The sequence below is a fragment of the Cannabis sativa genome, chromosome 2, assembly GCF_029168945.1.
Source record: "Cannabis sativa cultivar Pink pepper isolate KNU-18-1 chromosome 2, ASM2916894v1, whole genome shotgun sequence".
NCBI classification, from domain to species: domain Eukaryota; kingdom Viridiplantae; phylum Streptophyta; class Magnoliopsida; order Rosales; family Cannabaceae; genus Cannabis; species Cannabis sativa.
Genome location: NC_083602.1, coordinates 26,339,107 through 26,354,595, shown reverse-complemented (window position 1 = coordinate 26,354,595; position 15,489 = coordinate 26,339,107). Strand labels below are relative to the sequence as shown.

At 33.4% G+C, this 15,489-nt stretch overlaps 3 protein-coding genes across 3 annotated transcripts; 2 read left to right on the top strand and 1 right to left on the bottom strand.

Moving 5' to 3' along the window:
* Nucleotides 1-2,263: 2,263 nt before the first annotated feature.
* LOC115720688 (polygalacturonase At1g48100) lies at nt 2,264-4,616 on the top strand. Its single transcript, XM_030649854.2, has 6 exons — nt 2,264-2,987; nt 3,098-3,265; nt 3,355-3,399; nt 3,489-3,696; nt 3,789-3,870; nt 3,983-4,616. The coding sequence occupies exons 1-6, from the start codon at nt 2,574-2,576 to the stop codon at nt 4,482-4,484; spliced, it is 1,419 nt and encodes a 472-aa protein (XP_030505714.2). The 5' UTR covers nt 2,264-2,573; the 3' UTR covers nt 4,485-4,616.
* Nucleotides 4,617-5,438: 822 nt separating this feature from the next.
* On the bottom strand, nt 5,439-6,815 carry LOC115720902 (plasmodesmata-located protein 3). Its single transcript, XM_030650106.2, has 2 exons — nt 5,892-6,815; nt 5,439-5,799 (listed from the first exon to the last, which is right to left on the bottom strand). The coding sequence occupies exons 1-2, from the start codon at nt 6,649-6,651 to the stop codon at nt 5,648-5,650; spliced, it is 912 nt and encodes a 303-aa protein (XP_030505966.2). The 5' UTR covers nt 6,652-6,815; the 3' UTR covers nt 5,439-5,647.
* Nucleotides 6,816-10,960: 4,145 nt separating this feature from the next.
* Nucleotides 10,961-12,608, top strand: LOC115718844 (uncharacterized). Its single transcript, XM_030647655.2, has one exon. It carries the CDS (start codon nt 11,368-11,370, stop codon nt 12,490-12,492), a length of 1,125 nt encoding a protein of 374 aa, XP_030503515.2. The 5' UTR covers nt 10,961-11,367; the 3' UTR covers nt 12,493-12,608.
* Nucleotides 12,609-15,489: the final 2,881 nt, after the last annotated feature.

Here is a 15,489-nt window from a genome sequence, read left to right as displayed (position 1 = left end):
AGTGTCAGTTGAGAGAAATTCAGAATTGAATTATTCTCTCTCTCCCCCTCTCTCTCTCTCTCTCTCTCTCTCTCTCTCTCTCTCTCTCTCTCTCTCCCCAAAACCTCACACGCCACACACAGTATAGTGTTGTGTGAGATTGTGATCAATACTATCTCATGAGTTAAGAATATACTGTAATACATAAATTTGTTCATTCTATAGAATTTAATATCCCACTCTATTCATGAGTGTTGAGGCTGGCTTGGAAGCTTGTATTGTGAATTCTTCAGCGAAGTTCTTGAATTGGATGATCGTAATTATACTAAAAGATACTAAAGATCCCTTAATAGACTACAATAGGTATTGTCTTCTTTTTATTAGTCTAGATTTAATCTATTTATATTATGATGAGATTCTTTGGTTTATAGTTCATATTAGATAAAACTTCTTTTTTTTTTTTTTTTTTTTTTTTTTATCAAATTTGCTTCTGCTTTTCTAACTCTGATATAGACCATAAAAAATTAACACAAGGTGCATCTTGTTTTCTGGTAGCCCATCATGAAAGAACTCCACAGTTAAGCGTGCTTGACCTGGGATAATTTTAGGATGGGTGACCTCCTAAGAAGTTTTTCTAAGAAGCATGCAAGTGAGGACAAAACATGCTAGAAACACTTGTGTTGGTTTGTAAGGTCAGTCGTCATTTCAGGAAGCAGCAAGAGTGACGTACTCATGTATAAGAGCTATCATTCCATAAATGTAAAAGCCTAATAAAAATTTAAAGCGGGAACATTACACTTAATATGAATAAAGATTCCAACAAGTACAATGAGGAAACTCAATCCATTCCAAAATTATATTTCATTAAAGCTATGGTAAAATCACCAAAATTATTGTTTTAAAATAAATACATAAAAAGAAGGATATAATTGGTTGTTGGTGGGCTTCTGCCCTGTAGGGATGGCTTCTATTGTATCTTATGAAGAAAAGATTGGGTTTGAGAAAAAGAAGTAATAATCAATTAGGATGCTCTTTTTTTTTTTTTTTTGAAAAAACAATATACTTATTGTGTGAATTTAAGTTTTATGTACCAAGTTACAAAACAATCTCATGTAATTTTGAGATTTGCATCGAATCTTTTACACAGTTCTAGTTTATGTACATTTTGAAATGATATAAATATATAAGTTGTAAAGTTAATCATGAGGTGTTATCTTATCTACCACAAATCCTTGTCTTAGCCACATATGTACACTTGAAAAGTTTATTTATTTATTTTTTTGCTGAATTAGTACACTTCAAAAGTTGGTAGCCTAATTATTTAATTTACCAAAGCATGTGACATTCTTGCATTTTTTTAATCCAACAACATTATCCACCACTATTTTCTTCACAATAAAACTTTCCCAATATCCCACTTCAACATTTAAATTTGATGATTCATAAAACCATTCAAAATGACTACTTTTAATTTATTATTATTGAATTATTTTGTCAAAACTAAAGTGGGCATACGACACGTGTCAATAAAACAAGACAAGAGACAAAACTCAAATCAATAGTACCTACCACTCACTAAGTGTGATTGGTAACTAAGTAGGTTGAGCTAGCTCCTTAACAAGTTAGTCTCATCACACTAAAAGTGTTGATTTTAAATTGATTACAAGTAGCATATCAATGATTAAGGAATATTATCCGAAGTGTAGTATATTCATACAATATTTTAATCCCAACTTGGATTGGATCTATAGATGTAATAATGGTACTTAGTTACTAATAGCCTAATAGGATACACATCATAGGGAATAAAAAAAATCATTCAGTGACATATTCCTTTTGAGCTATTTTGTCATGCACACTTAAGTGTTGGCTTTCCACTAAAGAAAGCTCAAGTGGGATTTTCTATGAAACTCTCTAAAATGGGGCTGTGATACTGATAATGGATTGGCCAATACTAGAAAATTGGGATAAGTTAAAATGCTCCAAACTTTCAAAGTGAAACTAATGGGGTTGAACATGGAGAAACTGAATCAAATACTACCCCATATCTTATACACTTCTTCTTATACTGTCCATATACATTGCTGACTCCCATATTTAAAAGAACAAATATATAAAGAATGAAAGAAAAAGAAAGCCAAACTTGAAATGGTAATGGTCGGTTTTCACTCCATTATGATAATAGTGTCAGGCGTGGACCGACCTTTAAAAAGTTGTTTCCACTAGTAAATCTTAGTCTTACATTTTTCTTTTAATCAATAAAAATAAAACAAGAGACTTCATTAACTCATTCCCTATTATCTTTGCAACTTGTTTTAGTGCTTAAAGTGGTCACATAAAAAAGCTTAACGAAAGTCTTATGCTTCCCAAGGACGTGGGTGCCTTGCTCTATAGTGTCTATAAATACCCTATGATACTTCCTATAGCTAATTAAAGATGACAATTTTGTACCACAAGTTTTAATTCAAATTCTCTCAAATATCCAAAGCGTGGTGAACTAAGTCCTATAGTCTAATCTAGTTTTGTCTCTATAAGTATAGCCTAACATTTTGCATTTCATCTAGTGAAAAGAAAACCATTCAAGAATTAGAAAAATGGCATCTTTTTCTTTGGTTCTCATTTGGGTGTTCTTTCTTTTTTACATTCCAATACAATGTAGGCTACTTAGCTATAATACTAAACCTCACCACCATTTGCTAGCAATATCTAGAATTTCATTGCCACCTTCTCCTGCACCTGAGGCTGCTGCTGTTAGCCCAAGTTACAATGCACATGATTCTATTAATAATAAAGTCAGTACTGTTTTCAATGTACTGTCTTTTGGTGCTGTTGGGGATGGTGTTAGTGATGAAACTCAAGCCTTTAAGATGGCTTGGGACACAGCTTGCCAGACAGAACAGCAACAACAAGAAGAAGCCATTGTTATTCTTGTTCCTCGAAGCTATAGTTTCATGATACAATCTACAATATTCACAGGGCCTTGCAAATCATCAAATATTTCTTTTCAGGTAAAGAATAGTATAGTTCATGTCACATTCATTTTATTACTACTACTTTATATGTGAAAACAAAAAGAATAACATTTCAACATTTTTTGGTTTTGTTTTTTAAAAAAAAGATTGATGGGACACTGATGCCACCAGATGGACCTGATTCCTGGCCAAGAAATATCACTAAGAGACAGTGGCTGGTTTTCTATAGAGTCAATGGTGTGGCATTGTTAGGTGGTGGTCTTATTGATGGGAGAGGACAGAAATGGTGGGATCTTCCTTGCAAGCCTCACAAAGTAAGGCTTTTCTTCTTTGTACTCTCTAACATCATCTTTCTCCATTAAACTTATGAACTGACATTATTATCACATTGTCAATGTTACAGGGAGTCAATGGAACTACAGCACCTGGTCCTTGTGATAGCCCAGTTGTAAGTTAACAAAAAAAGAAAAAGGCTAACATTAACCTAAAATTATTTACTATATATTTACTAATAGTGCTTATTATCTTTCCTTACAGGCTATAAGGTTCTTCATGAGCTCCAATGTGACAGTAAGAGGAATAAGAGTCATGAACAGTCCTCAGTTCCATTTTAGATTCGATGGTTGCCAAAACGTTCATGTCGAATCACTTTCGATAAAATCACCTTCTATGAGTCCCAACACTGATGGAATCCATATAGAGAACACTAACAATGTGAGAATACATAATTCACTCATAGCCAATGGTAATTATTTCAAGCTCTTACTAAGTCATTTTTTTTCTATTCTTCTCAATATTTCACTCTCAAATTACTCATTATCTTTTTATTTTCTACAGGAGATGACTGTGTTTCAATTGGAGCTGGTTGTTACAATGTAGACATAAAAAACCTTACTTGTGGCCCAAGTCATGGAATTAGGTAAAATTCCCCTGCTTCAAAACAGAGTTAGTAGCAGCATATATATTTGCTTTTTTAAAAATCAAAAGCTAATCCACTGAAACAATGTTTTTCTCTTTCCCTTTTTTTGCAGCATTGGAAGCCTTGGCATGCGCAATTCGCGAGCCTGTGTTTCAAACATTACAGTGAGCGATTCGATCATCAAACACTCAGACAACGGAGTTCGAATCAAAACATGGCAAGGGGGATCAGGAGCAGTTTCTGGAGTAAAATTTCACAACATTCACATGGACACAGTTCGAAATCCGATTATTGTAGACCAGTACTATTGCTCCACCAAGAGTTGTCAAAACCAAACCTCTGCAGTACATGTTTCAGACATTGTTTACTCAAACATAAAAGGAACTTATGACATAAGAAGCCCAGCTATACACTTTTCTTGCAGTGACTCAGTGCCTTGCACAAATCTTACTCTATCGGAAATAGAGCTTCTTCCAGCCAAAGGAGAGTTTATGTCAAACCCAATTTGCTGGAATGCTTATGGAATTATGGAGACACTTTCTATACCACCAGCATTTTGTCTCTTGGATGGAAATCCACTAGTAATGCAGGACAGGGATGTTGACCAGTGTTGACCATTGGTATAGATACCAAAAAAAGAGTTAAGTTTTTATAGCTGTATTAGTGAAAGTAAAAGTATGAATATGTCATTACTACTCGTGTATTTATAGTAAAAGCCATTGAAAAGAAGCCGCTGTATCTTGTTATTCTTTTGCTTGCTTTTTGCTTCTCTTCCATTCTAATAATTGGAGTACTAAACTGTAGAGATTTGTCCAAAAATGATTATATGGGTTTGGGATATGAAAGTGACACTCAAGTAGTGGGCAACATAAATAGCAGCTAGGGGACCAAGTATGTTAAATGACATCACTGCAAGGTTTTCATTAACAATAAATTATTAAAATTAGGGTAAATACCATTTTACACTTTGTGTTTTACAAAAGTTACCAATTAGACCATCTGTTTTGTTAAATGACAAAATGAATCTTGTATTTTTTAAAAAATTATACAAATAGGACTCTGAACTGATTTTTTATCAAAACAAAACTTAATAATAATCTAATCTAAAGATGTTATGACAAAACTAGTTACATTTTCTGTATTTATTCGTGTTAAAAACTGTGTTAAAGTTGGTTATATTAAAAAAATTAAATCGTTAAAAATTGAACTCAGGATCCTATTCTTACCATTTTAAAAAATTAGGGTTTATTTTATCATTTAACAAAATAGAGAGTCCAATTAATAACTTTTGCAAAACATCCAAAATAGTATTTATCCTTACAAATATAACCATCAATCTTCTTTGTTTTGGCATGGTATAATTTTATAGCCCTTAAATCCCACTCTAAGATTCTTGAAATTGATAGCCAACAATATCATTTTGTCAAATACTGAAGATTAAACTTACCTTAGTGTAGAGATCTGTCCAAATTTTATATTATTATATGGGGGAATATTGTAAGTGACACTCAAGTAATGGGAAAGGCAATAGATCCTAAGTGAAGTAATTTATAGTAGCTAGAGGACCAAATGTGATAGATGACATCACTACAAGGTTTTCATTAACAATAAATAAATGTAAATTTTACAGCTCTTTATCCCCTTGTAAATTTCCCTAAATTCTCAAACTGATAGCCAACCTTAGATTAAATTTACCAAAGTCTACCTACTTTAACACCAATATATATGGACAGTAACTTATTTTGAAAGAAACAGAATAGTGAAATACATATACAATCTACACTAAATCATCGTCATCTTTCTCTGTTCGAGATTTGATGAACAATAAAAAAATAAACCCAAAACCCAAAGCAGCTGCTCCTCCAATAACAATGGCCATTAATTTCCCATTGTTGCTACTATTATTGCCTCGCTTGTTTTCTCCATCCACTGTTTAGAAACAGAGCAATTCCATTAAGAAAAAAAAAAAAAAATTCAAAATTATTAATTGATGACTAAAAAGAGATGTTTTAAAACCATACCAGGTATGCCTTGGGGATAATAAGAATAACTTAAAAAGCACTTGTCCAAGTAAATTTCAGCTGAAACAGCTTTACCACATTCTTCTTGAGCTATCTCAACAGCCTTGTTCACACACAAACCACACTCACAAGCTTCCATTTTCCCCTCACACTGCACCATTGCCTGAACCAGTTCCATGTTAGTCTTACAAAACCCGCCTTTTTCTACAACAGAATCTTCCAAAGCCAATAACGCGGCGTCCCTCATCGCCTCAAACCCGTCGACATGGTTTGATTCCGGGCCACAAGTTTTGTGCAGTAATACTAGTTCGTCTTGTGAGGAAGAGTACACGTCCAAAACAAGCTCCTCTGGCTCATAACGAATATAACACTGCTGAAGCTGTACCCGGGCAGCATAGCACCTGTTGGTGGTGGCTGTTTCGGGTAGAGTTTTGACGCAGTTTAGGCACTCCTCATTAGTGATGTCTTCTCTGCATTGGAAGAGGCCAGAAATGGCTGTTTGGTCATCCAAGACACTTAATTGGGTTGTTTTGAAAAACTTGGACTTGGAGGATCGAGAGACTAGCTCTTGGAAAAGGAATGAGAGGGCTTGTGAGTGAGATTGGTATGTTGAAGTGGTAAGATTTTTTTTGTTTGAACAAGTTTTGAATACTAAGTTATTATCTGAAATGGGGTTAGCATAAGGTAATAAATAATAAAGTGTTACAAAGAAGAAAGTGATTTGAAGAACAATGAATGGTTTCGAATATGTTGGTTCCATGTCGATATCTGTAGTATTGGGTGTTTTGTTGTTATTGGTTCGGCTTTTCCTATATGTGGTTTTGAGTGTAATATTTCGACCAATATAAATAAAGTAGTGATCTCTTACTTGTTTGGTTGAGTAAGTACTTTTGTCTTCTGGGTTGCTTAGAAAAACTAAGGCTTAGAGTTAATTTTCAACTCTAACTCTATCTAACTTTGAAGAATATATTTATATTTATATATACTATTAGGAGAGTTTACAAGTGCAATTGCAGGTGTGTAACATTTAGTTTGATTTATCATTTTATAACTAATTGTGATTAAATAAAAATGTAAAATTAAGATTTAATTTTTTAAATAAGTATAAATTGTAATATATATATGTATATTATATTATACAATAGTAATTATAAATTAACTGAAATTCAGCATTTTAACTATATCCGTAAGGTGTCCTATATAAGATGCTTATTATTATTTTTTTTTAACACAAGATGCTCATTATTTAAATATATATTTTATATACTATTTACATTATTTGTACATAATTTATATATTGGTTTATATTATTTTGTAAATGCTTTAAGCACCATTGACAATATTTGAGGTGCTTGACTCAGTATCATTTTCAAGCAGTGAGATAACACTGTATTTAGTTTGACTTTTACTACTATATTCATCCACTCTTGCTTTTAAGTAAATGAAAAATTAACTGGTAGTAAAAAGCCTTGCAACCAATAATATATTTTTAATCCTGTTATTACAACATCATTGAGAAAAATAGTAATATTAATGTATGCTAATAAATTGAATGAGTTTAAATGGTAGAATTTACATTTGAGATGTGAATGAGCTCTTTTGCGGTACAATTTAAAAACTTTCTACATTTTCACCGAAGAATGTTGCTATTAGTGAGCATGTGTGGTCTGTTAGTTGAGCTTGAAAGAAGTATCTAAAAAAGCATATTCAAATACAAATTAAATAAATGTAGGTAACAAATTATCATAATAAGATTTCTACTAAATTGAATTAATATAAACCTTGGAATTGTCTCAGTAGGTGATTTGTTGCATTCATAGCGTTTAAGGAATGCAAGTGATGTTTTATCGTCAAAACGTACTTTTTGATAGTATTTTGTTCAAGCCATGCACCAGAAGAATTGTCTTAAATTTTTATCGAAGATTGATGGCCATTCAAAGTGAATGGTTGCTCTCATAAAGAAGAAAACCTGGCTCTTAGTTCCACTTCTAGAAGGCAGGCAACCAATAGGATGTAGATGGGTTTACAGGATCAAAGAAAATCCTGATGGCAGTTTTAATACTCTCAAAGCAAGACTTGTTGCCAAGGGGTTCCATCAACAACCTGACTTTGATTTCACAGAGACATTCAGTCCTGTAATCAAACCAGTAACTATCAGAGTAGTGCTAACTCTTGCTTTGTCAAGAAAGGGGACTATAAGGCAACTTGATGTAAACAATGCTTTCCTAAATGGAGACTTGAATGGGGAAGTTTATATGATCCAACCTTCAGGTTTTGAAGATCCCACTGCCAAACATCTTGTATGCAAGCTCAACAATACTCTTTATGGGCTCAAACAAGCTCCAAGAGCTTGGTTCGATAAATTACAGCAATGCTTACTCACATTTGGTTTCACTACCTCAAAAGCAGACACTTCATTATTCATTCAACACTCTGCTCAAGGCATAATTCTCATCCTTGTCTATGTCGATGACATTCTAATCACAGGCAGCAATCCCAATCTCGTAGACACCCTGGTTAATGCAGTTAATCAAAAATTTGCCCTAAAAGATCTTGACAAACTTAGCTATTTCCTTGGAATAGAAGTCAACTACATAGCAGATGGTTTCCATCTCTCCCAAACTAAGTATGCTCAAGATCTTCTAGCCAGAACTAAAATGCAAGGAGCTAAACACTCCAACGCCCCCATGCCCAGTGGCCTGCAATGTTAACATATGGTAGTGACCCTGTTGAGGATATTCAACTATACAGATCAGTTGTTAGAGCTCTCCATTACTTAACAATTACCAGGCCTGAAATCTCCTTTTGTGTGAACAAAGTCTGCCAGTTCATGCAAAATCTCCTACAAGCTCACTAGATAGCTGTAAAAAGAATCTTAAGATACATTAGTGGTACTCTTCACTTTGGAATGCATCTCAAATCCCCTGCCACACTTGACTTAACTGCATTTTGTGATGCAGATTGGGCTTTGGATCCCAGTAACAGAAGATCTACTTCAGGCCATGCTACCCATCATTGTTACTCCTATAGTTGATTGAGTCCAAGATTATGAATATCAATAATCTCATGAGTGGCATCTTCTCCTGTAGATGTTGTTAGAAGTAAACATTTTCTCAAACGATTATATGTTGGAAGCTTTTCAAGTGCAAACCATTGACGATCATCTTCATCTTCTTCTCTTCTTGAGAAAGAAGTGTTCTGTATTCTTTCAAAGTATATGGTGTTTGTGCCATAAAAGGTCTCTATAATTTTCGACCTCAAAGGGAAGGTTGAGAGACTAGAGAATGATCTTGTCTTTGAATGTATTAATCTAAGCAGCGGTGAGAGAACAAAACTATGGCTCAAGAGGAAGATTTCTTGTGGTGGTGGTTTATGCCGTCTTTTCTTGTAAGTTCTCCTCTTTTTTCTTTTTTTGATTTTATTTCCTTCTTTTTCTTATCATTTATTATGCGGTTTCTTTTCTTACTTTATTATTATTTTTGTTATTGGCAAGTATATATCCTATTTCTTTGTTTTATATACTGATGAGTTATTTGGATATATTTTCCTACGTACCATACGTAGTAAATGATTCGTCATTCTGTGCATATTTTTTATCTCATGTTGCAGAGGTACATCCTTACCGGATACGTTCAACTGTCATAAATATATCCTGTTTGATCAGTTTGAAGATGCCACTCATGAGTATATGAAAATTTGAAAAAAGTAGAATTTTGGCAATCTATTTTAAAAAAAAAAAAATTAGTGTAGGGATTTTTTTTTAATGAAATCTCAACTTTATTGAAATATTAGCATTCTGAATACAAAAGGGCCTTCAAATCAGCCTAAGCATTATGCTCAAAAATGCTACAGCCAGAAATAAATCGTGAGTGCCTAGCAATAGCATGAGCGATACGATTTGCTGATCGTCTAACCAAACATAAATGCACAGATTGTAAAGAAGATAATAAAAATTGGCAATCCTGAATAAGTAAGCCAAAATTTGAGGAAAAAGTTTGGTTACTTCGAATGACCTGAACCGAAAGTAAGCTATCAATTTCAATTTGTACATTATTCTAGTTCTGACTCTTAATCCAACTAAGAGCCTCTTTAATGCCCAAAGCCTCCACAACTTTAGCAGTGTAATGACCACCTTGAAAACATGTTTTAGCTTCAATGAGATTTGTTGAGCTATTCCTTGCAACCAACGCATAGCCAAGGAACTTTCTTGATGAAAAAGAGCTGCATCAACGTTTATTTTGATGTGATTTACATCTAGTACTCACTGCTCAACTCCTTCATTATTTTCTATTAACAATGATAAAAGAGTTGATTTATCCTGAGCTTTCTTCCAATGATCAAAAGTAGTTGAAGCAGAAACAATAACATCATTCACAGTAGAGGTTCTTTTTTGTCCCAAACGGTATGGTTTCGAGCTTTCCACACCGCCCAACAAAGTACAGTAGCACGACAGACCATATCAGCATCACCAATGTGCAATAATGCATCAACCCAAGTGCCAAAAGAAGCTGAATGATGTGGATGAGAGTATTCTTGAGTTTAAGGTAAAATAAAAAAAAAAAAACTTATAATAATGTATTTTGAAGTATAAAGTAGAGATGTGGATGAGAGTATTATTGAGTTTTTGATGAAATATGCAAGTTAATAATTTAGAGCATTTGTTGAAGATTTTCTTTTGAGGAATTATACTTTTTAGTTATTTTTTTTTTAGAAAAAATATATCAAAGATTGTGTTTTGAGGATTATATATATATATATATACATATATATATTTATATAGTCAATAGAAAGATACATTATGCTTCTTATTGCAAATTTATTTCTGTCCTTACCAATGTTATTACCATAATATCTTGATCAATTTTGAGTCTTTTTACCCGAACAAATGTAAAGTCAAACAAACAATTGAACAGGAGTTGTGTAGTTATTATTAGTGATTATATACAGTAGTTCATTACCGAATTGCCACTCTGATATCTCTAATTTGGTTTTGTTTCTAAACAAAAATAAATGCATAACTCTCCCATTTATCATTTAGTTTTATTTAACTGCCAAGGCTTAAAAAAACGTGTTATAATTATTAAAGAGACCAAATTGGTTACACAATGTCTCGTCAGCTAGGGTTAATTATGTCACAAAATAATCAAAACTTATAGTTGATTTTACATGTTTTATTTTTGTATATATATATATTCAACCAAAAAATAACATGTCATAATAATAATATCCATGTAATAACAAATTACGTACGGCTCTAAAAGCTTGATGGCTAACTAACTTTCCTTAAAATTAACTCAACCTCCCACAACCTTAAATAATAACTCCCTAATTAACTCTGTAAAGATCTCTTTTCTCTTAAAAGTAATAATTAAAAAAAACCTATAGCAAATTAGCTCTACGTAAATCAAAAAAGAAAAAGAAGAAAAAAAAAAAAAAAAAAAACATATATACGTACATATAAATTTATGCCGGAGATATGCCCGGAGGACACGTGGCATCAGCACAGATCCTAGAGGTGAATATCTTATCGGCAAATGACTTAGCTACGGTGGCCAAGATGATGAAAACATTCGTGGTCGCCTGGGTTCAACTCGACCGGAAAGTGAGAACCCGGGTCGACCCGAACGGACATACTAACCCGACGTGGAACGAGAAGCTCGTTTTTCGAATCAACTACGACTCTCTCATCCTCAACGACTCCGCCGCCTCTCTCACCGCCGAGATCTACTCAACCTCGGCACGTGGCGTCGACACGCTCGTCGGGAGCGTGGTCGTTCCCATCAGCAGCCTCTTTCCTCCTTCCTCTATCGCCTCACATTCCAAGATGCAGTTCATGACTCTCCAGATTCTCCGGCCTTCGGGTCGGCCTCAGGGGGTTCTCAACGTCGGAGTCTCTTTACTGGAAGGAACCAGACGAAGCTTCGATCTTAGCTCCGTCGCGCAATCGGATCAGATACCCGACCCGAAAACTTATCATAACAACAACAACAACCATAAAAACCAGTTCGCCAATGGGTCAAAGGCGACGCCAAAAAATCAGTTACGGCACTCGAAAAGTGAACGATCGATAATGAGCGGAGCTCAGGCGGCGGACAAAAAGGGATCGATGTGTTCGGACGTGGGACCATCGCCGTCGGTGGTGGCGGCGGCAATCGCGATGGGATTATATCCTCGAGGAGCGGCGACGGCGACAACGATGACGGAGGATGATCAGACGGCGGCTAGAAGCTCGATCGTTCTGAATAATTGGATCGAAGATGATAGCGTGGAAGGGCTTAAGACGAAAATCGAGAGGTGGCGATCGGAGATTCATCCGATTTACGAGAGGAGGCAGCAGCAGGTGAATAAAATCAATTACGGAAGGTCGAGTTATCGGAGGAACAACAACAATGAGGCGGCGCCGGTGGCAAAGAGGTCAGAGCACAGACGGGCCGGGTCGGGTGGCGGGTTGTTCTCGTGCTTTGGGACGGCTTATGGTTGCGAGTTTTCGATATCTTGTGGTGGTGGTAGCCGTAGGCATAATAGTAAGAAGTTTGATAATAATGGGGACAAGACTCATCTTAGCCTATCTGAATTTTCATACGATGATCCGTATGTATAGACTTTCATCAATTCTTTCATTTTACTATAGAGAGTTTTTCTTTTTTCCTTCTTAAACAATTTTTATGTATATAACATTTGATGATCATGATATATATTATGCATGCACTTACGCAATGTAGAGACGAGTCAGCTTAGCTTAGTTTATTTTTTATTTTTTATTTTTTATATATTTAAAAAAACAACAACATTATTTTAAAAAAATATATATAAATATGGGAAGTAGTATTCTCACATGGATGTCAAGCTGGATAGTCAATTTTGCTTAAACAAACCCTTCCACCTTCCAGGGACGGACTCAAAAATTTTTCTTTGTCGGGACTTTTTATTATTAAATATTTTATACATATATTATAATCATTTTTACTAGATTTATTTAATTTTGTACGAATTTTTCTAATATTTTAGTCTATAATTATCAAATTAAAAAAAATAATTTAATTTTTTAAAAGACAATATTTTTGTTAGTATAGCCCCTACATTAAAATAATTGGGTTCGTCCCTGCCACCTTCAATCTTGACTCTTGGCTGGTTCTAAAAGGATATTAATCATATTATAGTAATGCTGAATACTATTTATAACTTATAAAGTTAACTATTTTTTAGAAAAATATATAATATTGAATTATATCAATAATAATTAATTATATCATGATATTTTGACATTTGTCTAAGAAATCGATGCTAAATTGATTGTTGCATTAATTGATATTGTTTATCGGAAAATTTAACCTAATGACGTGTACATCATTTTTGAAACAATAGAAGGAGAATACTATATAAGAGAAACAGAGCGAAAATAATGTTTCAATCTATATTACTGAATTGATTAAACTGATACAAATGCTTGAACATATATAGGCAAATAGAGTCGGTTAAGATAGGAACCTAGCATATTTAACGAACCTCTAACTAACTAACAGACTTAATAAATGTTGATGACACCCATGGAGTGTAAATATTGATGACACCCATTTTGGATACAATATTGTTGAATTGAGAAGGGAGAAGAGCCTTGGTGAAGATGTCAGCTAGGTTGTTTTGAGAGAGAACATGCATCAGTTCACTACTACAAAAACACCCTTTAGAGGCGGTTTTTAAGCCCTTTAGGCGTCGGTTTTCGCGAAATTCGCAACCGACGCCTATCAGGGCGACGCTAAAGGGTTTATTTGAACCGACGCCATATGTACCCCTTGTTGGACCTTTTCTCGCACTACAACAATTTTTTGTAGTACTGGCGGAGACATTTGCCAGTATTAATTGCCCAGACCGCCGGTACTTATCCGCCGGTATTAATTGGTCGCTATAAATGACTATTAGCGGCCAAAATGGTCTTCCGCCGGTAACAATATTAATACCGGCAGATTAATAGCGGTGGGGTCCGCCGGTATTAATGTCTGCACTTTTACACGCAAACACATTAATACTGACAGACCACAATCAGTGTTCCGCCGATATTAATATTTTTAAATATATATAAAAAATTAATAAATATATAATAATTAATTATATAATAAAATTACATATAATAATTATTTTATATAATAAAATTAATTATAATTATATATAATAATTATTTTATAAATTTATTATTCATTAGAAATAAAACATTAATATTAAGAAATTAAACATTAATATTAATTTGTCCATTACAATATAAACTATATTATTTTAAATAAAATTAAAAAAATTGTCTTTAAATAAACTTTAAAACATAAAAATTGACATAATTAAAAAACCTAACTATCATTGTTCAAATCAGTAAATTTTAAAAATTCATCTGCATTTGAGCTAAGTCTTGAACCGTCGAGATTATCACGGGATTGAGCCGGCGGGGTAGGGTAATAAGGTTGTCCAGTCTATGGTGTAGGTAAGATCTCCACAAATTTTCGAGTCTGCGGGTGAACCAAAATAGGTTGTTGTTGTTGCTGTTGTTGCTGACTCTGCGCATTGAAAATCTGACCATACATAGGCTGTTGTGGAGATCCTCCCATTTGACCATACACAGGTTGTTGCTGCAACAATGACCCAAATTGACCGTACACAGGTTGTTGTTGGGATGACCCGAATTGACCATACATAGGGTCTTGTTGTTGGGGTGAGCCTCCAAAATTGCCAACCATAGGTTGTGTTTGAGATCCTCCTGCGACATCCGAAAAAAATATAAGAGGAGACTGTGAGGGAAGCCTGAACATGTAATGTAACTGAGGCGATTGTGAGGAGCCAGCAGACATGTTGAGAGAATTTTGTTGTTGTTGTTGAAAGAACTGAGGCATCTGAGGCGATCGTGGTTGTTGTTGTTGTTGTGGCACTGACATGTGTGCTTTCACAACAAGTAAAGTTTGAAGCCTATTGTTCACACATCTCACACAAGGGCACCTAATTCTACCATCACAATCTTTACATTTCGAGGCAATCTCTAAAAATGTATTTAGACCATCCCAATATTGTGGACATCTACGATTTCGCAAAGTGGTCCAAGACTTGGCGATTGTCATCTTAAAATTTTATAAAGAAATATAAGATTTTAAAGTATAAAGAAAAAATGAATGCTAAAATTTTATGGTATTTCATGATATCTTATACTATTTTATGCTATGTACTTAAAAATAAATTAAATGTATTTTTTATATTTATCTTTCAATTAATTATTACTACATATTTTATTATTAATTTTAATATTAATTTCTTAAAAATTATTATATTAAAAGTGAATTTTAATTTAATTAGTTCATTTTTTAAATAAATTTTTATTATTAAAAAAATTAAATTAATATCAATAATTAATTGAATTTATTTTAAAAATTTATTTTTCAAGTAAATATTACTTACAAGTTTTTTTATTAAATAATTATTATTAGGAAAATTACAATATTAAGTTTAATATTAATATATTATTAATTAATTCAATATTTTTCTTATATTAATCTTTCAATTAATTATTACTACTAAATTTTTTATAAATTATTCTATTTTTAATTAATTACATTTATTTTAT